The sequence below is a fragment of the Rhopilema esculentum genome, chromosome 6 (genome assembly GCF_057945365.1).
Source record: "Rhopilema esculentum isolate cy_ngs chromosome 6, ASM5794536v1, whole genome shotgun sequence".
NCBI classification, from domain to species: domain Eukaryota; kingdom Metazoa; phylum Cnidaria; class Scyphozoa; order Rhizostomeae; family Rhizostomatidae; genus Rhopilema; species Rhopilema esculentum.
The window spans coordinates 11605341-11631062 of record NC_142820.1 but is presented as its reverse complement, the minus strand read 5'-3'; the positions used below and the strand labels follow the sequence as shown (position 1 = coordinate 11631062).

The 25722-nt window shown below is 37.4% G+C and overlaps 2 protein-coding genes across 3 annotated transcripts; both read right to left on the bottom strand.

Annotated features, from left to right (window-relative positions):
- Positions 1–33: 33 nt before the first annotated feature.
- On the bottom strand, positions 34–19656 carry LOC148960141 (uncharacterized). 2 transcript variants are annotated; one of them, XM_089108854.1, is made up of 5 exons: positions 18476–19656; positions 5737–5871; positions 3174–3812; positions 1782–2143; positions 34–892 (listed from the first exon to the last, which is right to left on the bottom strand). In XM_089108854.1, the coding sequence occupies exons 2-5, from the start codon at positions 5747–5749 to the stop codon at positions 257–259; spliced, it is 1650 nt and encodes a 549-aa protein (XP_088964980.1). In that variant the 5' UTR covers positions 5750–5871; positions 18476–19656; the 3' UTR covers positions 34–256. The 2 variants fall into 2 exon arrangements, with proteins under 2 accessions (XP_088964980.1, XP_088964981.1); XM_089108855.1 differs by lacking the exon at positions 18476–19656 and having other exon boundaries at positions 5737–5974.
- A 2372-nt stretch (positions 19657–22028) lies between these two features.
- On the bottom strand, positions 22029–25370 carry LOC148960140 (uncharacterized). The gene is made up of 2 exons (XM_089108860.1): positions 24756–25370; positions 22029–23428 (listed from the first exon to the last, which is right to left on the bottom strand). The coding sequence occupies exons 1-2, from the start codon at positions 25248–25250 to the stop codon at positions 23123–23125; spliced, it is 801 nt and encodes a 266-aa protein (XP_088964986.1). The 5' UTR covers positions 25251–25370; the 3' UTR covers positions 22029–23122.
- Positions 25371–25722: the final 352 nt, after the last annotated feature.

The following is a 25722-nucleotide window of genomic DNA, read 5'->3' as shown; positions in this document are numbered from 1 at the left end:
TAACTTCATTGCAATACAACTTGTGAAAACACAGAAGTTAGCATAACTTTATTTATAGTGAATATATGCATTTTCAAACAGATCATAAGAATATTTTCAAGTGACAATGACTTGCAATGTGTACATAAATGTATTCATTACAAAACATTGCATAACAAAACTGTGCCCTGAACTTTTTCAATGTCACACTAAAAATGTTGGTATAAAAACATTTAATTGCTCTAAATAAATCTAATTGCTAGGGAGAAGTCAGATATCAAACTGTCAAAAGCTGTTCAATATTATTTGCTTTAAGAGCATCTAAAACCTTAGCTTCGTCAATAATAATCAACCTCTTACAATCAGAAGTGCCAATCAAATTAGTTCTTATGGTACTAATTGTAGCTGAACCCAACTTACTTGAAAAAGACATGTGAGTAGATTCAGTAGCAGGAGTGTTTGGTGGCGTCTCAGTCTTAATATTCACCACAGTATCTTCACTTTCACTTTCATTCATTTTTGGAGATGTGCTTTGAGATATTCCGATGGTGAAAATTGGGTTAGGTTGAGGACTTGGTGTCAAGAAAGAGGAGTTTGAGATTATTTCATATCCATTCTGCTGTGAAGATGGGATGAAGATACTTTGTATGTTTCCCAGTGTTGAATCTGCTATTGGCCTTAGTTCTGTTAAATGTGGTTTAAGTTCATGAGATGGATAAGCTGCACTTTCTGATTCAATACCAGTTTGCACCGCATATGACGATGACATGAAAGCAAGACTGGTTGGGGGAATTATAGTAGAATTGGTGTGCTGATGAATGGCTGTTTTTGACCGCATATGGGAAATATTCTCATCATCTTTAGATGAGCTCTCTTGCTTTCTCATCTTTGCTCTTCGATTAGAAAACCAAACCTGAATAGCAAGACAACAAAACATAAGTACATTATTTTTTATATTTACACAACAAGATATACACAATATTTAATTTAACAGGCCTGTCTGTACGGTTTGGTTTCAACATGAACATTCCTCCTTGAACATTAACCAAATGGGCAACAGTTGAATTGCCTAGTGATATTGTGTTCTGTTTTAATTATGAGATCTGCTGAATGATATAATGTTTTGTTCTGTCTGCGAGGTAGTCTTAGTAAAGACATAAAGGCCTGGTTTTTTCTCTAGTTTCATCAAACAACCAAATGTGACTGCTATTGCTAGGGGTCAGGCCAGATCCAACATGTGCATGGTGGGACAATTTTGCATTTGCTTCCAGTGTTTAAATGTAGTTAACAAGTGGATGAATTCTTTTAAAATGGAAAAAATTTTCGAATAAATTTTTTAAAAATTTGTATACAATTAGACAGGGGCCTGGAAACCATGAAAAAATCACATTTCTGACAAAACATTGATGCTTGCAATATGATGCTTGATATTTCTATGTCAAACTTAGCTTAAAATTTCGATGAGAAAATTGGTGGGAGGGGGGCAATTAATTGCCTCCTCAAGCGATCCAGAAGGGCCCTGAGGCAAACAGCCAGGCCTGAATTTAACGGAAATTCTTCAAAGTAATAAAAAAATTTTAATACATTCCAAAGCAGATGATTTGCCATCCAGAAATTTTTTGATGATTTCCGAAGTGATAAGAAGACTGATTTTCACAAGAGGATACAATCATGACAATAAGCCAACAAAAGTTTCTCATAACAATCACCAATGGTTGTCCTTCCCAGCCTTCCAAGTTCTTGGAAGGTTATATTAGCAGGTACATAAACATTGAGCATATATATGAAGCCCTTGCACTCACTTGCACTCTTGTTTCAGGCAAGTCTGCTAACTTGGCAATCTCTTCTCGCTTGATGGCATCAGGGTAAGCTGTTTCTTCAAATGCCTTTTCAAGCACTTCCAACTGATCTGATGTGAAATTCACTCTGTTCTTGCGAGTCTGCCTTTTAGTACTGGGACCAGTTTGAGTGATATGAACATTGGAAACTTGATACTGGTGCTGTCCAAAACCAGACTGCTGTTGTGACTGCTGCAACTGCTGGTGTTGTTGAGATTGTTGTTGTTGTTGTTGTTGTTGCTGTTGTTGCTGCTGTTGTTGCTGACTTTGCTGCTGCGCAAGTTGGATTTGCTGTGCAGCCATCGACTCAACATTTACAATTTGCACTAAAAATTTAATATAATACAAGTATAAATATAAAAATTTTTCTGTTAATATTCCCGGAGCACAGTGCTCAATACATTTGCAGGTAGAGCGTAATAAAGCATATATATATATAAAAGTTGAAGAAAATAAAACTACATGTTTTATCTCTACAAGCCTGTCTCCTGAATAACTCACCCTTCAGGATATGTTCAACAATCTCCTGAAGAGTGAGTTAAGTATGTTTCATGAATAACTCACTATACGCTATAATCCTGTTATAACATACTCCGTTAAAATGTACTTCCGAAAAAGGTCTCCATAAAGAAAATACCCCCCTTATAACAGACTCATTTATAATGTACTTTTCGTTATAGAATACTTCTTCTTCAAATCTTTAAAACAAATTCCATCAGATACAACATACTTTGTGTGTCTTTTTTGTTAAAAGTCCATTGTGTTGCATCACTAATTCAGAATTACTGTCAAGTTGCAAACTCTCATAGGAATAAGTGACACTGACCATCATCCAAATGTTGCTGACTTCAGCATCAATTTTGCGCAACATCTTCAATTTTTTGTAAAGTTTTTTGCTTGGTAACGTTTTATTGTTTCTTTGATTGATTCAAGGGCCATCCAGGTTTCACAATAAGTTTTAAAGTTTTCAGATTTGTCTAGTGCCGACGAAAAATTTAAGATGTTTAGCAAAATTGATGCTGGAGTCGGCAACATTTGGATATTCAGAAATGCTTTTCAGACTTTTGAGACAAATTAAGTTGAAATGTTGTTTTTTAGTTACATCTGAGATAACATACTTAATCTGCTGGTCCCTTAAAGTACCTTATAACCAGATTATACTGTATGATTGATCTCCAAAAATGTAGCATCATAACTTGTAACTTTCATTATCATGTCCCATGCCCCCCCTTTTCTCTGAAAAAATATGTTATTTATAATGAGACCAAGGTTATGTCTGTCACTTGAGCAAAAATTACAAAAATAAGCTACTTGTCTGGAATAATATTTACTTCTTTGTAAAAGAGTAGGGCTTACCATCTGCAAAACCATTTTGATGTTCTGACTTAGATAATTCTCTTCTTTCTCCACTTTCTGATACACTTCCCATGGAATGGCCTGACTGAGAGGCCATGGCAATCCCTAAAATACCATTGATTGAGTAAGCTCCTCCTCTTCCTGGAAACTGTGAAAAGCCACCAGGTAATAAAACTGGTACACCAGCTTGCTGGTGTTCTGTTTTGATTTCCTGTCCCAATTCATTTTGGCTCATCTGTGACATGTTACTAGAATTTATTTTGTTTCTAACAATTCTATTGATTGAACTAACACTAGGAACATTGTCCTGGGAACAAATATTATCTGCCAGCAGCCTGTCTCTGATTTCCCAAGCAAACATTGTTGGGTTTGCAATTTTGTAATCTGCAATTTTGTTGACCACTAGAGGAGTTGCAACTTTAGGTTTACTCCCTCCAATGACACCAGGCCTGATGGATCCTGTCTCATAATAACGTCCTAAAATTTTACTAACGCATCCATGGGAAACCCTAAGTTGCCTAGATATGTCACATGGCCTAACACCTTGATGTGCCAGCTCAACTATTTTTCTTCTAACTGGATCAGGTAATGGTCGCCCATTGACAAATAATCCACCAAGCTGGTTGATTCCTCCATGACCTAAAAATGAAATTACAAATTTAACACACACCAAATATATTAAAGGAAAGCAGGTAATATATTTTAAATACTTGCAGAAACAAAAAATATTTGTTGAAGTTAGACAAAAAAAATGTACACCTTCAGATAATTTTTTTCTTGATTAATTGTTGAATTGGGTTCTGTTGGACCTTTCAATTTCTTAAGAATATTTAAATTGAAATGAAATGATCAATTTCATAGACTCTGCCTGGGACAACAGATAATTAACTCAGATTGAAAAGAAAGTCAACTCTGGAACTGGAACTTGGAAATAAATGTTTTGGACCTTAAAGGTAAGTGAAATAGAACAATAAATTTCAGGTTTGAAAGCCTAATGGTGCTCAGCCAGAATAGCATCTAGAACTCAGAAATTATACCCTATTTGTAAGATAGCTGCACATTAGCCAGCAGTTTGATTGGGGTTCTATTGCTTCTTTGCTTCCAGTGAGTGATTGCATATAATTGATTTTGAAAATAGTGACTTCAAACCATTCACAGATGGAGTAATAATACCATATTTTGAAGACTTGACTGGTTTCCATGGAGCAGAGACATAGCAATTATATGTGTTCATTAAAAAGTGGTCTGATTTTGATTTGACTTTCAAATGCAATCAAAATAAAGTGTGAAACATCCATAACATCAAAGATAAAAAAAGAAAGGTAAGAGGAGAAGGAAGACGTGTCTGAGAATCTAAAATAAATTTCAGAAGCCCATTATCTACAAAATAGCTTTAGTGAGGAGTGGACAATTCTCTCAATACCTAAGAGCATAAATATAAATATCAACACTGCTTTAAGCCCAAACATAAACCTGGAATATAGCATGGCCTTTATTTTAAAAAGCCTAGCCTTTACCCACAAAATTCAGTTAGAATGTTTCATCCTGCTAGCCACAGTATTCAGTACACAGAGCATGACCATAGTGCACCAAGGATGAGACATGGCACCATTGAGGGTGCACCTAAAAACTAGCTATATTCAATTTCTCAATATATCTGGAAATGTGGTTATTCAATTTATATCTGGAAAAATTGATGGTTCTGGTGCACCTGGGATTCTCAGGTAAGTTTTGCACATCTGCAGCTGAAGTGTGGGGCTGTAGGCACATCCAAGATCTTGTCAAAAACGGCCATACTCAGAATACTGACATGTATGGTAGATGCGCGATATTCGCTATATCAGGAAATTAATCATGCCCCTCCCCCTGTCACAGCATGCACGTTATGTCCCTGGAAAGGTAACAAACTGAGGAGAAATTCCCTGTCTCCTATCCCATCTATTGCCATACTGAAAACAGCTTTGACTGAAAGGATTAATTCAAAAAATTAGAAAACATTTCAAGGGTTTCAAAAAATTCTTCACTTCTACGAAGCAACCATGACAATTAGAATGATTTGGCCTATCTAACTTTTATTAGATTACAGAAAAAATTGTTAGTGAATTCTGAATTTTCTGAAAACATTAGAATAACAGATAAAACTACAGTGTTTTCATTGATACCCGCTGAGTCGCGCCTTTTTATCGGCCTAACGTATGTTGCAAACAACAAATGGACGACCTACCAACAACCGCTTTCCGAGCATCCTTTCATCTTCTTAGCAGCACTAAAATTGCTAAGCAGAAGCTTCATTTCAGCGATGGAGCAGTTCCCTATTTCCCGCTTTCAAAGTCCACGCAAGTGCAATTTAATTTGCCAACAGATAATTGGAAAGCGCAGAAACAGTCAACAAACGGCTGAGCGTAGCTGGTTGCTAATTTGGCCTAACTATAAATTCGATTGAATTCTGAGTTACACCTGGTTATTGACAGAAGGCGCAATGTAAATCAACTCATTTATTATTAAAATATTGAGCAAACTCGAACTTATTGTGAGTAGTAAGTGGAGCGAGAAGTCAATTAACCTGCATGTGCCATGATTTTCCAGTCCGTAAGTCAGTTGGGTGAATCGATGATCACTCAGGCTTGAAGTGTCTTCGCCTTGGCAATTGCGGCTGGCACTCAACCGTTTCTAATTGAGCTTGTCGATCTCCCTTTATCTGGAACGAAAAGCAAATAACCACTTGATAAGTAAGACGATGCTGTAAATCTAAACTGGTGAGCCAACGTGACTAAAAGTTTCTGTTGCAATCAAATTTTTGAAGAAACTTATCTAAATTCTTCCTGTCCTTACTCCAATTAATTATCCTTTACGTGCGTTACTTGCACGTGATTGCATTCATCGAATATGATTGGCCAGTATGGAATTTTGATTGGATTTATCTCACAGAGATTTCAAAGGGTGAATGTATTTATAAACATTTATAACAGCATTACAATTGTCTTTTGTTTCAAACAAAGATACAGTTTTAGATTAGAGGCTGCGGCTAAAGAAGGAGAAACAAAACATTAACGAAGAATTGAAGATGGAGGGAAACTTGTAAACTTTTCAAACTTAAAAGTTTGAAGGTTATTTGTTAACAAGGCGTGAAGGAAGATGCTCTTGACTTCAAGTTGGTGACTTGTTCTCCAGCTTAGCATGAAAGATTGTTACGAAAATAAGAAAATAAACCAGGAATCTGATTTTCAAAAACCCTGTAAACCGCTGGCAAGAATTACTCTTTGAGCATAGCCGCGTCGCATTCTTTTGCGGTAGCTGTTTTTCAATAGAAAGAAATTTTCATCCCCTGGTCATCGTACTAGTCTACAAGAATACTCCTCTCTCTACCTTGCTCTAATTCTAGTTGAATTTCAGAATGTTTCTTGTAACACTCCATTTAGACTTAGGGTTTTATAATCAAACTTGTAGAATCCGATTTATATTGATTAAGTTTTGCTGGAAATTTCTCTGAATTGACAGCAGCAGTTATAACACGTTAAGATTTTGTTGAGTTTTACTGAAGAAAATCATACTTAGGTCTTATGTTTGTTATGAAAAAATTCCATCATAGTTTGGCAGTTACTGGGGGCGGGGGCTTTTCAATGGGATAGGAAGGCCATAGACATAAGCCTATCACCCAGTTTAGTGCAATAGGCCAACAAACTTTTTTAACAAAAGAAAGATCTGTGGTGAACTGTTCTCATTAGTATTATGTTTATATGCATTTTCACGTCCTCTTATTGTTCACACATAATTACCATTGTTTTAACGCATTTTAAATACTCTTTGTTGTTTCTAATTGCACTGCACATTAACTGATATCCATGGAAACAGTTTAGTTGATTTTAGTTTTGTTATGGGGTGTGATAGTTGAGTTCGTAAGGATCGAGGAATGAAATTGAGTTAGAGAAATGAAAGATTTGTTTATTGATTAAATTCTCAAGCGGTGAGTTCGTTCCATTTATTTTATGTATATAGATATCTTAAAGGGCCTCCATAATTGGTAACCACGACGTCTTCATTGCATTTGTTTACGTTTGATTTTATCCTTGCGCCATTGTTTACTTCACACACCAACATCATGTCTACTCCCGAAACTTCCTCTGAAACTCCTTCAACTTCCACTACGAACATCACTTCTGTTAGTCTCAAGCTACCTCCGTTCTGGCCTTCCGATCCTTCTATTTGGTTTGCACAAGTTGAGGCTCAGTTTCAGACACGCAATATTACATCTCAATCGACAAAATATCACCATGTCATTTCCATGCTTCCGCCAGAAGTTGCTCAAGAGATTCGCGACATATTACTTAATCCACCAACTTCTCAACAATATGACTACCTCAAGTCCGAGCTTATCAAGCGTACGTCTGTTTCGGAGCGAAAACGTCTTCATCAGTTACTAGTAGCAGAGGAACTCGGTGATCGAAAACCCACCCAACTTCTTCGCAAAATGCGACAGCTTTTAGGCAATGCAGAGCTCGAGGAGCGTATTCTTCGTCAGTTGTTTCTCGAACGTTTACCGACTAATGTTCAACCCATCTTGGTTTCCTCTGCTGATACAATTTCCCTAGATCAACTTGCCACTCTTGCTGATAAGATTTTAGACGTTACTTCATCGTCACCTTTGCTGTCCCCCCTTTCTGCCACAGCAACACCTTCAGTTTCAACAAGCGATTTACAAGAGCAAATTTCTCAGCTAACCATTGCTGTACAGGCTTTACAATCTCAAGTTTCCTCTCGTGGTCGTTCTCCTTATCGTCGCTCCAGTTTTTCATCTGGTTCTCGTCGCCCCTCTCGCAGTTCAAGTCGATCTCGCCACCCTAATTCTGAATGTTGGTACCATTGGCGTTTTGGTGTTAATGCAAGCAAATGTCAGTCACCATGTTCTTTTCGCTCATCGTCTTTGGGAAACGGTCCCACCAGCGATTAGAGGCGGCCTCTTCGTCTGGTTCCTCCGCTCACAGTCGTCTTTTCTATGTTACTGACCGAAAGACTGGTACTCGTTTTCTTGTTGATACAGGTGCTGAAGTTAGTGTCCTTCCACCTTCTTCACAACAGCGTAAATTTCCATCAAAGATCACTCTTCAAGCTGTCAATCATACACCTATTGCAACTTATGGACAAAAGTCAGTCACTTTAGATCTTGGTTTACGCCGTATTTTTCCATGGGTATTCATTCTCGCTGACGTGCCTCGTCCAATCCTTGGTGCCGATTTTTTAGCCAATTTTGGTCTAAAAGTGGATCTTCGTCACCACAAACTTCTTGACACAAACACTAACCTCACCATTCAAGGCCTTACAACCCCAGCCACTTCACCTTGTCCCATTTTTGCGATATCGACTCTGGCTACGCCTTATCAAGATCTTCTAAAAGAGTTTCCAGACATTGTTCGTCTTTCAAACAAAGAAACTGCCATCAAACACACTGTGACGCACCATATTCGCACTGAGGGTCCACCTGTTTTCTGTCGTCCACGAAGACTCGCTCCAGATCGTTTTGCTATCGCCAAGTCGGAATTTGATCACATGCTTCAATTAGGCATCATTCGTCCTTCAAAGAGTAGTTGGTCTTCTGCACTTCACATGGTTCCAAAACCCACCCCAGGTGACTGGAGACCTTGTGGAGATTATCGCGCATTGAACAACATAACCATCCCAGACCGCTACCCAATACCCCACATACAAGATTTCTCTTCTTCTTTGCATGGTAAAAATATATTCTCAAAAATCGACTTGGTTAAAGCGTATCACCAAATTCCTGTTGAACCATCCGACATTTCAAAAACTGCCATAACAACACCTTTTGGCCTTTTCGAATTCGTGCGTATGCCTTTCGGCCTTCGAAACGCTGCACAGACTTTTCAGCGCTTTATTGACGAGGTCCTGCGGGGCCTTGATTTCGTCTATGCCTATATCGATGATGTTCTAATTGCAAGTGCTAGCGCAGAGGAGCATTTACATCATCTCCGTATAATTTTTCAGCGTTTCCAAGACTACGGCATTGTCATAAATCCATCAAAAAGTGAATTTGGATCTGCTTCATTGGATTTTCTGGGTCATCATGTTTCTGCTGACGGTATCAGCCCACTCTCCTCCAAAGTTCAAATTATTCAAGATTTTCCGCCTCCAACATCATTACGCTCGCTACGTGAATTTCTTGGCCTCGTCAACTTTTACCGCCGTTTTATACCAAACTGTGCAACACTCATGCAGCCATTAACTGATCTTCTAAATGCTCGTCACACAAAACAGCCTTTTCACCTCTCAGAGTCTGCCTGTACCGCATTTACGGCTGTCAAATCTACTTTAGCAACCAAAACTTTACTCCGCCATCCAGTCCCTAGAGCTCCATACAGTCTGATGACTGATGCTTCAAATATTGCGGTTGGTGCCGTACTTCAGCAATACATAGATGGTACCTGGCACCCTCTGTCCTTTTTCTCAAAGCGATTACAACCATCGGAAACAAAGTACAGTACTTTCGGTAAAGAATTACTTGCAGTATACCTTTCCATTCGCCACTTCCGTCATATTCTTGAAGGTCGTCAGTTCTTCATTTTAACGGATCACAAGCCTCTAATACATGCCATTTCTTCAGCATCTTCTCGTCATTCGCCTAGGGAGATTCGACATCTGGACTTTATATCGCAATTCACAACAGATATTCGACACATTAAAGGTATTAAAAACCCTGTTGCTGATGCCCTGTCACGCCTTGATATTAATTCTATCCATTCATCGATCGATTTCTCCCAACTTGCTGATGCACAACAATTTGATGAAGAACTTTCGCAGGTAAAAACCAACCACATCCATACAACTGCATACCACCCTTCTGCTAATGGTCTTGTGGAGCGCTTTCATCGTCAATTGAAGTCTTCCTTGAAAGCATCGGATAACGGCCTTAATTGGACTGACTGCCTTCCATTGATAATGCTTAATATTCGTTCCTCTTTTAAATCAGACCTTAGCTGCAGCCCCGCTGAACTCGTTTTTGGAACACAACTTCGTCTCCCTCATCAATTTTTTGCTCCGTCATCCTTGGCTTCTCTAGATCCGAAAAATTACGTTGACCGTTTACGTCGGTACATGTCAAAGCTACAAGCTACGCCAACCCGGTCTCATACAAATCGCTCCTACATTCCTGTTGATTTGCAGTCCTGCACTCATGTGTTCGTTCGCGATGACAGTGTCAAAGCTCCCCTTCAACCTCCTTACCGTGGCCCGTTCCGGATTCTTCGTCGTTTTCCAAAGTACTATACACTGGACATCAATGGAAAACAGGATACGGTATGTTTGGACAGGTTAAAGCCAGCCTTCATTGATATATCTGCTCCTCCAGTTAAGAGTCGTGACGAAACTGTTATTCCTCCGTCTCCAAAGGAGTCCGATGTACCTATCCGTAAAACTCGCTCTGGACGTCATGTTCATTTTCCAGACCGTTTTTATTCGTAACTTAAATATATCTGTTTACTCTTTTGCACCTTTAACACTTCCTTAATTATGACATTTATCGTTCGCTTTATCGCACTAGCTCTCTAGGGGGGGAGCTCTGTGGTGAACTGTTCTCATTAGTATTATGTTTATATGCATTTTCACGTCCTCTTATTGTTCACACATAATTACCATTGTTTTAACGCATTTTAAATACTCTTTGTTGTTTCTAATTGCACTGCACATTAACTGATATCCATGGAAACAGTTTAGTTGATTTTAGTTTTGTTATGGGGTGTGATAGTTGAGTTCGTAAGGATCGAGGAATGAAATTGAGTTAGAGAAATGAAAGATTTGTTTATTGATTAAATTCTCAAGCGGTGAGTTCGTTCCATTTATTTTATGTATATAGATATCTTAAAGGGCCTCCATAGATCCATTGGAATTAACACATCAAAATTGTTCAATAATGAAGATTTCCTTGTCAAAAACCACCAATTTTCGGAGATGACAGAAAATCGAATTCAGTTTCTAGGCGGAAACACATTTACAGAAGACCAAAACAAGATAACTGTCATTTTTTAAGGTGTCCATACAGCTTACCGAACACCGTCAAGCCAAAAGGGACATTTGTCATTTCAGAAATATCACTTTCTATTTTTAACACATAATTGGAATAAAAATTTTTTTGAACATGGTGGGAACAATTTAAGGTTTGGGCAGAAAATAACCAAATTCATCTTGTCTGGAGACATCTTCACAATTTTTTGGCTCAAAAGTTAATGGCAATTGCTAATGGAGGCTGCCGACGGCAGAGGGTAGAAAGAGGCTTAGCTGAGGGTTCTAATGTGATTTTCATGTAATTTTTGATTGTCGTTAATATTGATCTTGATTAAATCTTTTGAGACGATTTTTAAGCGTTAAACCAAGAATATTAAAAATTAGTCTAAAATCTCGATAGCCCACTTCTACTTCCCATGGTTTAGAGCCGAGGCCCCTTAAGTCTGTGCCTATGCTTCTTGCCTCCCTCTTACTACGCTATTGACTAGTCCTTGTATGCGAAAGCTTTTTTCCATTTTTACGTGATTCTGTTAATTCTGGATGTTTAATGCCTACTGCTGTATTTACAATCTTATCTTGGCAGTACGTTTTTCGCTTTTTATCCAAAACCAGCAGCAAACGGGTTTGCTGGCGCACCTTTGTCTTTGTATGGAATACTTATTCCTTTTGCCAATCCCTTTTTACGATCAGGGGTAGATCCAGAACAAATCAATGGGGGCGCTGAACAGGGGCGGATCCAGAGCAAATTTGAAGGAGGAGCAGTTGGTAGAGGGGGCGCTGAAAATTTTTCAAAAATTGGTGACGAGAGTGCGCTGTATACAACAATTTCAGATCCATTTTCAGAATAAACAACATAACTTTTAGGTAATCCTGGAAGCAAATTAACCTATCGGTCTCAGAAACGTTTTCACCTGATTCTCATTCTTCAAAAGGGGTGCACAATTTCTAAAAAAGGGGCGCAGACTTGCTTCAACTCGTCGAGGGAGGGGCAACTGCCCCTAGTTGCCTCCCCTTAAATCCGCCACTAGCGCTGAAAAATTTTCAGAAATTGGCGAGGAGAGTACGCTATGTATAACAATTTCAGATCCTAACCACTGACAGAAGGCTTTCTATTCATGTTCTAAAGGAAATTCTTACAATAATTGTGCCAAACCATTTTCAAAAGAAGACTTGAACTCGGTGAGGGAGGGGCAACTGCCCCTAGTTGCCTTCCCCCCCCATCCACCACTATCCACGATACTTTTTGGCTTTGGCGTAGGACACTGGAATCGAAAGTTTCTCGGAAAGGGAACCCTATAGTGTTTCCTGACTAGTCAAGAAAAATGACCTGTAAATTATACCGCAAGGATTACTTTTGGTTATTTTCAGCCAATGCAAAATGAAATGCTAAGAAAACAATGTCCTTAGCTAGTCTTTGGGATATGACTTGCTGAGTCCTAAAATTTTTAACAAGCATTCAGCTTTATAGGGTGGGCATAACATCGTTAAGCTCCCTAAAGTCTTTGGGCTTCAGCGTTATACTCAAACGAAAAGTGCCTTTTAGCTTCTTAAATATTAGCATAGTTAAAGATATCAAGGTATTTTTACAACTAACCTCGTTAGACTTTCAATATTTGTCTCACCCAAGGTTCGATTGAGTATGAGAGTGTTTAGAACATGCGTTGTTCAGAAGTCCCTATCATTTATGATTCCACGTAATCAAATTCAGAAATGATGTTGAAATTTTTCAATATTTGTATGGTATAATTTTCCATATTTCTAAAAAAAAATTTAGTAAAGCGGCGATTTTGTTTTCAACTATTTTTTCCTTCCTATAATTCTCGACTACACAATTGCATATGACCACCTCGAGAATGTTGAAAATTTCCTGCTTACGCGATTACTTCAACTTCCTTCACATTTGACTTTTGAGCGCCTTTAACCTCTTGCTTGTTCTAACGGTCATCTTTGTTTGCTGAGATGAAAAGGAAGGGGTGCTTTTCTTGTTAGGTCTTTAAAAGGATTTTTTTCTTTTCTAGATATTCTTGAAGAATTTTCTTCAGCTTCATATCATTCCCGAAATAAACTAAAACAATACATGTAATTTACTAGTCTTGTTACCCAAAAGATTGACAAGGTACATATCCGTTTATGGAAAACCCATTCAATTTTTTTTGGCATGGGTATGCTTGCGATAAAGTTATATATAAATGTATATATTGAATCAGTTTCCAACTCTGTGTTCAACTTAAGTACTGACAATAAAAAAAATCATTCTTCACTTTAGGCTGTAAGCTTTATAGTGAAAAGACCACATTTTGGTTTCACACATTTCAACCTCTTCAATCTAAAAATAACAAAATGATTAGAATCAATCTAGATTAGAATCCGTGCCCAAACCTCATTTTGAAATCTACGTTTGAAAATCTTATCCATTAACTCTAGTGAATAATTTATTCTACTTTAGTGAATAACTGACTTTCCAACAAAGTTTTCAATAAGCAAAATGACACGGGACAACCCTCAAAGTTGCCTAAAATATCTGGGGTTCATCACTAAAAATTGTTCTGACCTCAACCCTGTTGCTGTTCTAAGTAGCTATGGTACAAACAGCTGACAATCAAGTCTTGGTTGGTGGTAAGGTTACTCATACATATATATTCAATAGGAATGACTGCTCAGTATCAGATGACAAAAAGCTTATCAGATCAAAAAATTTAAAGCTGCTAACGAAACGTAGCAAGAATTTTAACAGTTTTGTAAGATATACACCAATTCGACTTACGACCTCGTTTTGGGAATATCTCCAAACTTAATTATACGACATTTTAAGCTCAGATTTGGTTTTATCGCCATAATTTTAGGCGGGATACCATTTTTTATATTGTTTCAGCCTGTATTTTAGATTTTACATAGAAATGAAGTTTGAAAACTTGAAAGGGATTTGACCGCAAAAATCGTTCCGGGGGAAACTTTACCCCGCTAGTCGCCAATCACGATCAAATCCCTTATAAAGTTTTTATCTTTGCGTCGTCATAGAATCACTATCGTGAGCAATATCATAATGAAAACTTACAATTAGACTAAAATCATTGCTCTCAATCTGAATCTGAGGTGAAAAATTTTGTAAAAAAAAATTTTGAAGAATTTTTCGAAACGAGGCCGTAAGTCGAATTGGTGTATTGCTTCAGTACTCCTCCGCAGTGTTCTCATTTTTCTCACTATTTCGTTTCTTCAGTATAAAGTTTCGGCATATTGTGTTTCGGTCGTTGCAGGACTTTGCAGCCTCTCTTTCAATTCCTTTTTCAGAGCCAATCTTGACCAGATTTATACAGGACCTCCTCGGGTTCAAGAGCGTCAAGCAGGGTTGTGGAGGAGTGTTGCCGGAAAATGTGGAGTAGTAAAGAAAGTGAGACCAGAGAAACGAAAGAGGTCACTTTCTCGCAATGCTCCTTCTCTGCGGCCCTTACTGGACGTTCCAGCAACCTCTTACTAGACGCTGTGGGACCAAAGTAGGGGTCTCGTAAAAGAGTTCAGATAGCAGATCTACACGTTTATGTATCCACAATTAAATGCAAGGCCTATTTGTACTCTTATGGAATTTGTCTGGATCGGATCCACTCCCATGAAACGGGATTTAGGCTCTGAAGTAGAAGCTTCATTGCAGTATTATTGTCCAGTTTAAATATTTTAACGGCTAGAGAGCTTAATTCTTAGTCTTGAAAATCTCTGAAAAGCAGTAAAATACAAAGTCTTCGATTTTCGGCGTAGAAAGGTTCGATATCAAAGCAAATCCTGAAAAGATACAAAGAATCAAAGGATCTAGATTTAATACAATTACTGATAAATTGATAACAGTTTGGTGAAATGAATGGATATGACAATGATCGATGGTCGTGCTTCTGATGCTATGATATCAACGAAAGTAACCAAAGCATGTAATTCTAGAAAATTTGGAGTTATCCCTCAATCTTTCATATTGGATTAGCACGAAAATTAGAAAGCGGCAAGGTAAGGTTATATGTGAATCCATTTAGCTTTCTAATAAAGAGGCTTTGTGTTTTTTAGATATGCTAGAAATTTTGTTTTGCTTGAACAGGTAATTTAGACTGAAAACCAATAGACTCAAAACAATCAAAGAATTTTGGATGAAAAATCCAGTAAGCAAATTGATTAAAACCTGTAAATCTTGTAACTTATACAATCTGACTGGCTGAAACGACAACTTGGGGACTTGAATTAGAGGCAATTAGAAGTTAACAATGTTGGGTTGACGGCAATTGTAGTCACAGAGGCCACACACTTCATTACCTAAATATGACCAGTATCTTAACGGTGCAAAATAACAGGCTCCACGTTGCAATTTTGGAAAATAATATTGGAGGAATAAAATGGCAAAGATTCCCCAAAGAGGAAGGGGCTAGGGGATGTCCAGCTACAGCCTCTTGCAGGAGGAAAAAGATCGTTGATACTGGGGCAGACATTATTGGCCAGCATAAAATAACAGGCTCCACCCAGTAGCGGCGCCACGGGGGGGGAGGGGGGACTGGAGGGACACGTCTTAATTTTTTCTGGTTTGCCCCCCCCAGAGCTTAGTGGCTGGCGCCGCCATTGGTTCCACCGTGTCAATGCAGTGAGACGAAATCAGGCGAGTATGAGTAAGCCAAGGGTTTCCTTAGGAGGGCAATATCCTCAATACTGGGATGGGGCAAATATAAGGAAACAAAATGTGCCGCCAAATTTAAACAATATGGGACGAGAAATTCGCTTCTGGAGGGTACCCTTAACTTTTTGGCAAATGTAATATAAAGGTTCAGGTTATACTCAATTTAACGGTTCACGGCAGTTTTCTAAGAAAAACGGGCATTTATCTTACAGATGCAGGTGGTCAAAAACAGGAAGTAGTTCTTTCAGGTTACAACTGTTTTAGCAATGCAGGTAGCAGATAATTTAGAATTTTTAATTCAACCACCCCGCTTGACCTTTAAAAATTCTTGGTTTGCTACAAGGCAGCGTATGAGATTTTGGTGAGACTTTTTCATATTTATTAATCTTATCAGCAATTTTCGGAATGGAGGGAGAGGATTTCGGTATAAAAAATGAGAAACACGAAAACAAGACAAAAGTCTTCAAGTATTCCAAGGAATTTGGCAGTCATTGTACTATCAGAAAAGAGGAATACCTTCTACAATACATCTACAATGCAAGTCATATATGATTATTGAATTGCTAGATAGGACATACTGTCATATTGAGATGACAGGGCCAAGTAGGTATAGCACACGACTTTATGAGGCCTCTCACAAGGCTATACAAGTTTGTAAATTGACTTCTCACAAGGCTATACAAGTTTTTAAATTGATTGTGAACAAAAGGCATCTCAAGATCGTGATTTTTGCATTTCTAGTACATGGGATTTTTCACTAAGATACCGTCTAAATACAATTTGCCGATAATGTCTTTTTAGTTAGTTGTGAGGGATGAAACAACTTGAGGAATATCTTGATTTATGTGAGTTTTATGTTGGTTAAACAAACTTCCCAACATGGAAGATCTAATTATTTTATATGTTGGTTTTAACATAGACAAAATCTTGGTTAGAGTTTACATTATATGTGGTTGGGAATTGAGAAGCTACATAAATCATAATTGGGGAGTCAGCCCCTTTTGAAGAATGGTCGATGACTGAAAGAAGCTGATAAAGATTGTGTTTTACCAGAATTTTTTATTGACCATAAAAAAGGTATCAATGTGGTGGTAAACCTTAAAAATTCTGGTTCTAGTTGCGTTTGGCTGGGAAGACAGTAGCTAAACAGCTTCTTTCAGCAAAGTGACAGCCAAGTTACAGCAAAGACTTTGGTTACAGCTAAACCGCTATCTTTATTGCAAAGGAAACTAAACCGGTTGACAATAATCAACAAAATAAACAGACGGCCATCACTTCAGTATCAAAGGGTCTGGGAAAGAGGAAAGCGCCATTGGATCAACTAGGTGTGTGTTCCGCTGTTTGTAGCGAATATCGGTTTCTTTTCCTAAATTTTGATTTTGCAAGTCGGAAAATGGCTGTGCTGAAAGACGGAGAAAAGAATGCTGCACAAATTATATATTAGCAAAATTAGAAGTAAAAATTGGCCTTGCTACTAAAGAAAAGGCGCTGGTTTATCTTTTTATAATATTTTGTTTTATCTGCAATTGTTCTAAAAAGATATGAAATTCTATGAGTCATTCCGAAGGAGTTTATACACACACAAGCAAGCGGGTAACTTGCATTAGCTGGATTATTTTCCATTCCTCGTTAGATTTATTTGTTTCGAATGGCGCTGTTTTTATGATGAGAATATAATACAACATTGTTCGGCCATTGTCGCCTTTTCCATGGTAAAACTATAAGACATATTAATCACTGCCTTTGAAAAACTTCAATCGAACTAGGGTAGGGAATACGCTCAGAGTCACGTCACATAACGGAGGAATATTTGTTTTGATAAAAAGTTTTGTAAAACTTACTCGGTGTAAAAACAAACACACGAACCAAGTTTTCAATCAAAATCCCGCATGGAAATTTAACTGACTCGATGTAATTTTTGGCCGAGCCTGTTTTAGTTAACTGAGAATCATGTAGGAAACCTGAAGGCCTTTATAGGTACTTATCATCCACAACACGAGTCGTGAGACTGATTTTCTCGTGACGAAACAAGAATCTTGTACTCGTACACTGACAAACGAAAAGATTGTGTCTTTTGATGACGCCGTGTTCCCTCTTGGTTTCGGAGTCGTTTGCGTACAGGAGTAAAAGCTTTGACCGAAGCACAAACCACGTTCCATATTGTTCAGAAGTCAAGCTAAAAAGACAAGAACTAGCGACAGCCCTGCACCATACGAATAACAAATCCCGCAAATGTCTGATTTGTCAACGTTGTGGCCACCGTGTACGCTGTCTGCAGCAATAAAAGCGTGCCTATGTCGCCGGCGTGCATACGTATTGAATTTGTAAAGCTAGCGGAAAGTATACATGTTAGATATGCTCAAAAGATCATGAAGAAATGTGACGCCTTCCTGACACTGAAGTGGCTGTATTGTCTTCTAGGCAGCTGGACATCAACACGGGAATTGTCCGCAATCAAGCGCGCAATAGTTCCATGTCTCAGTGGAGTCAGTCCATTTTCAGGCATTATATGCTCTGAAAACAATTTTCCGTCATGGTAGTTTGCTGTAATTTCTTAGTGCCGGAATGCGTGTCAGGAAAATTTCATAAAAAACTTCATTGAAAATATACAAAGAGAGATATGGGCAATGAGGTAGCGACTCACCGACTTGTGAAATCGGATCGGTTCCACTTGCTGATCGCTGACACCAAAACGTAGATGCGTACATTGACTACTGGGAAGTTTCCTGACGCGTGACTATTTTTGAGAGGGTTGAACAATGCGCGCTGTACAGTTCTTCGTTGTTAGGCGTAATTAGACACGGTTAATGACGATACTCCTTCTCAATTATTACGGAATTCTGCCCTTTCAAATCTGTGGTTCATATTATACAGCTCAGTCATCCACTTCGACTGGCCCTTTATTTTCAAGAGAATGGGTGTTACTAGGGCATTATTCTCTTAATACTGGGTTGACGTCTTGTATTCTACACGCTTTAAAAGATCCGCAATGGGGGTCTACCTTAAGAATACAGAAGAATTTTAAGCTCACCTAACTGGTTTATCGATTTTTCTAATATTGAGAGCATGATGAGATTTCCACCGCTCAAGAGGAGTTTAATTTGCGCACGCATTTGTTGTCCTTCGCAGAGGCTTTGCAACAGTAACTATCAAGTGCCCTAATGATAAACGATAAACAAAGAGAACATAAACACCAGGAAATCGAAAGCGTCATGTGATAACGGCGAAAAAACTTTATATATCTTAAACTATTGCTACATCAAAGAATTTGCTCGAATTCTTCAAAACAAGATAGCTTTTTCACAGTTACAGTAAAATCAGTACTACGAAATTAAAATGAATCTTTGTACTACAGAGAATGCAATCAGAGAGAGCAAAAAATCGAGGGTCTCTTTATTGATTGAATCAAATTTAAAATTACTAAATGCATGAGAGGTTCTATCTTTGGCCGCTACAGAAAAGAGTGTAAAAGTACTAATGATAGTATATTCAATAGAATATTCCTTCAGACTATGATGACTGTTTTTAACATTCTGCTTCCACGTGAGCAACGACGAATAAATAAACCAATCGATTTTGATTGGCTTTGTTTTAACCAATCAGTGACTTCAGTCTGACATGATTCACAAGACAATCTACATGAATTGATGGCATTTCTAGCTTTTTAACTACTAGTACAAATTCACTAAACGTAATGTGAAAGCAAAGAAAACTTTTATTTCTGGTAACAATGTTACTTCCGGGTCACGCAAATTTCTTTAATTTTCATGGCGGCACGCAAAAGAAGGTGACAGAGAGTGATATCACGATTAGGTGCACGAGAAAATCGTCTTGCATATTTGCAACATATCACAAAAATTTACTCCTTGTCAAATATTAATGTTAGTGTCTATGTGTTGATTTAGAAAGGGCCTATTAAAGGGAGACCAAATGCCGCAAACGCGTAAATTGCACCAAAAGTCGCAATCCCTGGTCAAAATAGAAATAACACTACGTATGCAGTTGTGAACAGTGTCTAGGCCAAAAATTTATGCAGCAACTACGCGAGTTTCAGCCAAGTGAGAGGCTCCTTTCCCGTTTCGAAGTCGTAGCTGCACTATCGAAACCGCTAACTGCTTGGTGAAACCGCGTAAATTGCATTGGCCTCAACTTTCAACATATGTTATCTGCAAACCTAATAACAAGTAAGATAGAAACAACAACGCCCAGCCCATTTTGGGACCACAAGCATCTAGAGCCGCGCCAAATTTGCAAGACAATCGCATTGGTAATCCGAATAAACTGATTTTAAGTCGCATTCTCTTTCTGACAGGTTTTTCTGCAATTTTGGCAAAGATAAATTGCCTGATTCTTTCGAGGTGCTGCTATTCAGCCTATTAACTAGATCTTACGTAAGATCAAAAGGAACCAATTAAAATTTCTTTATTTAACTTAGAAGTTAACGAATAGCTTCATAATTTCGATACAAAGTGCAATTCAATGACGTCAAAAGTATTGTTAGAATCACAAAAGACGTAATCGATGTTGAAGACTGCCAAGAGAATACAGTAATCCGGAAGAAACTGGGGATATTACAATGGAAGATAAACATCACTACGACCTTCTTTGAATTATGACTCTTGATATAGCCATTTGAGTCTCCTTCTATTCGATACATCACTATACTATACAGGCAGTCAAACGTCGATGACCGGTATTAAGCCAATTTCATGTAATACTTTTATACGCTGTAATAGAACCAAAATTTTGAAAAATAGACTTTCGAAACAAGGTTTTAGGACGCTGGATAGTGTAATAACCATAATTTTTAATACCATAAAGCTGTTTTATGAGGTGCATTTTACAATTAACTCTTAACAACATTTAGACAAAAATTAGATTTGTTTTTAAATTTAATTATCTACACAATGTGATAAACTGTGAAAGTAGAATTTTAAATCACAATGCTTTAGTTCTTTATTTTATCTTGGTATAATCCATCATGATATGAGGTTTGTAAAAAATGAGAAGGTACGTACATAAATTGAAGATATTTATCTCTGGCAAGCTCAACAAAGGCAACAAAGGATTACAGAATCAGAAGATTTTGAAGTTTAAGCTCAGAGGGCCACAACAGTCAAAGGGTAGAGCCCGGCTCGTCGCTAGCTATTGTGCTTAAGGGAGGTTTCCAAGTCCCATTTGCCTAGCAACAGATTTTCTTACAGTACAGCAAAAGTTTTCGACAAGATTAAACCTAACTTATGAAACCACCCATTCTATATCCGTAGCAGAACCTTAGAAGAATAATAACGTAATACAAAAAGGACATATTTATAGACGCTGCTGCAATCATAGCCCAATGATGCAATTGTCACGGGATATGTCCGTAAGAAGACACTGTGTCGTAACATTCTAAACTTTACACACAAAAGTGCCATTTTCTATGGACTAACATTGAAAAATGTGATCGATCCTTACAACATTCATCTTCATCAATGAAAACCAACTGGTCCTCAACTGTTACAAAAATGTTTTGTAGTTCTTCAAAATGGGAGATATCGTTTCGAACATGTGAGCAGGGCCTACATTTTTAACAATTTGCATAGATATCGATCGACACGGGGAGGGGGGGTGGGGTTGTAGCTAGGGAAAACGCCCTTGGTCCAGGCCTTAAAGGAACAGTGAAAACTTCATTTACGTAAAAGGCAATCTTTTGGTATTGAATTCTGGTCAGAGATTTGTTCCTGTCATCCTGTTTTAGGGTATTAAACAGTGCTTCTGCAAATGGGCTTCTTATCATTTGTTTTCTCAAGTCGCAAACACAATACAGCTTTCTTGAATAACTGAAACTTTAATGGACATAAGACATTACTCCTGTCTATCCTACTTATATCAAAGATTCAGAAGAAGACGTCTTTAACTCGGTTTAATCGTAAATCCACGATAACGGGCATTGCATCAGTAAAGTAGAATTCGAAATGGGAAAATCAAACTTGGAAATAAGGCAAGAAAATGAATTATCTTTTCGAGGTTTTTTTAAGCAGCTATTGGATTTTCCTATCTTTTCTTCATATCGTTGACTACGTATTCCTTGACAAATGAACGGCTAGTCACAGAAGACCAAGTATAAGAAGTGTCGTCTCCCTGTCATTCAATGTCACAAAAACAATATTACCGGTAATTGCTAAAAGTAAGTTAATTTAGAAAAACCCTTTGAATGATCTTGAGTGTCATATTGAACAAACATTTTCTATCAGTATTTCAAACACAGTCAAAGAAAATACAAACATACAGCAAATCCTAGCAAAGAAAAACTTATTTTTCAAGAGTCAGGCTTTTCTTGGCTCTCATTTAAAGGTGTATTAGATGCAACACATTTTGCGAGCAAAATTTTTTCAAGTAGACAGTCTGACAGCCTGACACTTCTACACCTTTTTCTGTGTCTCTGGCTTCATTTATAGCTACCTCTAAAGCTTTAGAGATTCTAAAAAACCATAACTTTTGAAGCTTGATAAAATCAAAATTATTTGTTGCAAAAACAAATTACAGTTATTAGTTTTCAGCAAGGATGATTTAAATGTCATACACGTAATTTTAGCTATAAAACAAACACAGTTCCCAAAAAAACATATTACAATCATAAACAGTATAAATACTTTTATTTATTCAAGATAGCAGTGCCAATAAACTTTTCCACCATCTTCATTGGAAAGGGACTGTTGGTTGGGCCGAAAGAATCTAGCAGCAGGTGTTCTAAATCGGAGCTTTCATGGCATCATGTTGATGGGCTTTTTAAGAATCTAACAAGTAGCAGAAGTGTATGAATGGAAAGAAAAGGGGTATCCTAATTGTGGCAAAAAGGGGTAGAGGCCCCAAGTGGCAAAGGGTGTAGACCCCAATTTTCTCTTGCTTAACTCACCTTTACAAACTTCAAAATATAAGCTATAATTGGATACTCACGATTAGTGCAAAAGAAAACAGAAAAATCATATATACAAATTATGAATGTAACAAATTTGTCTGAATCACTAATTTCTAAAAAGAAACAGTTAGCCTGCAAAATCAGTTAAGCTTTCAGGCATCACTATGAATCAAAATTCAGGCTTGGAAACAGGTTTCACTGCCATGATATCCTTAATTTTGCCCATTATTTTCTTTATTTTGTCTAAAAATATCTTAGCTAAATAAAATTAAAATACATGTTTCAGTGCATCATATTTCTGCATTGTATTTCTGCTTTTTATACAGTATTTTTTACATATATAAGTAATAAAAATATTCAAATATACATATAATTTGTACAATATTTTACTCATGAATGCTTTGCTCTTTCATCTGCATACATCTTTTTATAAAAACATTCCTCATGAAACATCTTATGACCCTCACTTATCCACTTTCCAGTGAATTCTTTATTGGGCGTTTCTATAACAACATTGAAGCAGTAGCTGCATCTTGGACCCGCATATTTCTCATAGCATTCAACATGATACTTCTCACCTTTATATATTAGAAATTTGCCAGATATGTTCTTGTCAAGGTCAGGCTTTGATAATGGAAAGCAGCAATGTGTGCATTTTGGACCTCTTGTCTTCATATAACAATCATAGTGATAGTTCTGTAAAAATAATAATTATTACTATCAATAACACTGATAATGAATGAAAGACAGAAAGGTTTATGCTTGAAAAATAAAAGTAAAGTCATTAGAATTAATTTGCTATTTTACTCCCTAGACCATGGACAGAGGCAGGGGTCAAGTAAAAGGGACTCATACCTTTAATTAATTAAGATATGCTGTTGAAAACCGTTAGCTGAGCTTGAAGTTGAAGGCACATTCATTGATGTGAAGAAGGTATATGGAAATGTATATGGAAAATAGCATTTTGCCTTGTTAAGTATCCAATCAAATGAAATCTCTAACCACAAGTTCACATTTGATCTAACTCCTTCCCAAAAATTAGATTGAAAATATGATTGGAAAACTGAGATTTGAAAAAAGATAATGGAAACAATTTATATGATTTCCACTATATATTAAATTCTGATGTTCACATTATCTAAACACATGACAATCAAAAAATTAAACCAAAACCTTAAACTTTTATTATGCTTTTGGAATTAATGATAAGAATCATCTACACCCAATTTATCTGATGTTATTTAGCAAGCAAACTATTTTGATCATAAAATGACAGTTTTAGAAATCGTTCAGCTGATATCACTTTTAATAACCTAAAGCCTGATATCTCAGCCAAATGATCTTCTTGGTAATATATTTAAAGTCAGAACAAAGGTGCATATACGTATTCAGTTTCAAGTTTAATTAAACTATCTTATACTTATGAAGTATTGTCTGTACTTTGAAGCATTTTTTATCAATCCTTCGAAAATATTTTCCAGAAATTTTCTGAAGCACCGGTCCAATGTTTCCCTGACATTTCACTCACAAAACAGTAAGGGAATCTTTCAAATTTTTTTTCATTTAAAAGCCAGTGGAATTACGCAAACAAATTTTGGGCGAATTAGTTCGTTAGAAAAACCCCTTAGCGCTGAACTTCTGTTTTAAAAACCTGTCAGCTTAGGCACTTTGCTCCTGTGAGTGGCCATTTTTAGCAACATTTCCATACTTTATGACCCCAGTGTACATAAAATTCAAACTATCATTTGCTCTCTCGTGCATAGCCAATGTTGTAAAAAAGTAATCAAACAAAACAACTATGATGTAAACCGCCCTTTCAATATTAATTCAGCACTTGTAAAATAGCTGTAATGAAAATCTGTGAAATCTCTGAAAGGAAAAAACGTCATTCTACGGAAGTTCAGGTGTGCGCCAAAAAAAAGGTTCCACTCTGACACAGAGCACTCCTTGGCAAGTGTTGCTTTTACAGACCAGCCCTACGGAGGAACAAAGCCGAACTATGCACACGGACACGAGAACTTACTCGAATTCCATCTTTGACAGCCTTATTTGTAAGCCCAGCCTTCTCGTTTTCGAAAATTTCGTCAAAGCACGAAGAACAACGCCCAACTGAAACACCACCACTTCTGTTGTACATACCCCCAAGTTCAAAAAAGTCTGCAGAACTTTTGTCTTCCCATGCATTTAGTTCAGCTTGTAAAGATACTTGAGAATATGGAGGTGGGTTTGTATCGAATACAATGCCCTTATTTGCAAGATCTTGCTTCATTGGTTCGATGTCCACATTGATGAAGTCTGGAGATACGAATGTCGGAGAAGAAGACTGATTTTCTGATGACGCTGAAGCGGTTTGATTGATTTCTGAATAAGGTGGTGGCGCATAAGCACCCGCTATCAGCTTCTCTATAGCCTGCTCCATATTTCCATTGCATTCCGATAGAGCCATAGAAGCCTCGACACGCGAAAATCCCAGTTCATTGACGAGGACGTCCAAACTACCCTTGTTGTCTGCAGCCATTTTGATGGACGGAATTTGTTGAATCAGCAATTTCAAATTCGTGATTGATCACATGACCATTCGCTGTGCAAGAACGAGGTGAAGCGCCAGAAGACTTACCGTAAATCCTCGAATAAGCCCCCGGGGGCTTATTTGCAAAAATGAATTTTTGGGTTGGGGCTTATTCGAGGGGGGGGGGCTTATTTCAAAGTTAAATATTAACCCCAAAGGTCGACATAAAAACGACATTACTTTTCTAACAAATCTAACAAAGAACTAACAAATATTATGATTTTTTATCATCACAAAAGTCGCTTTTTTGCTTTTTGGTCTCCAGTCAAAGGAAGTAATACTGTATAGCTAGTGTACTGTGAGCTCTTTCTTGAAATAAGATATTATTCTGCAATTATGCTTACCTCGGGGCTTATTCAAGGTGGTGGATTATTCGAGGATTTACGATAATGAAATGGTATCGGAAAATTAAGTATTTTTG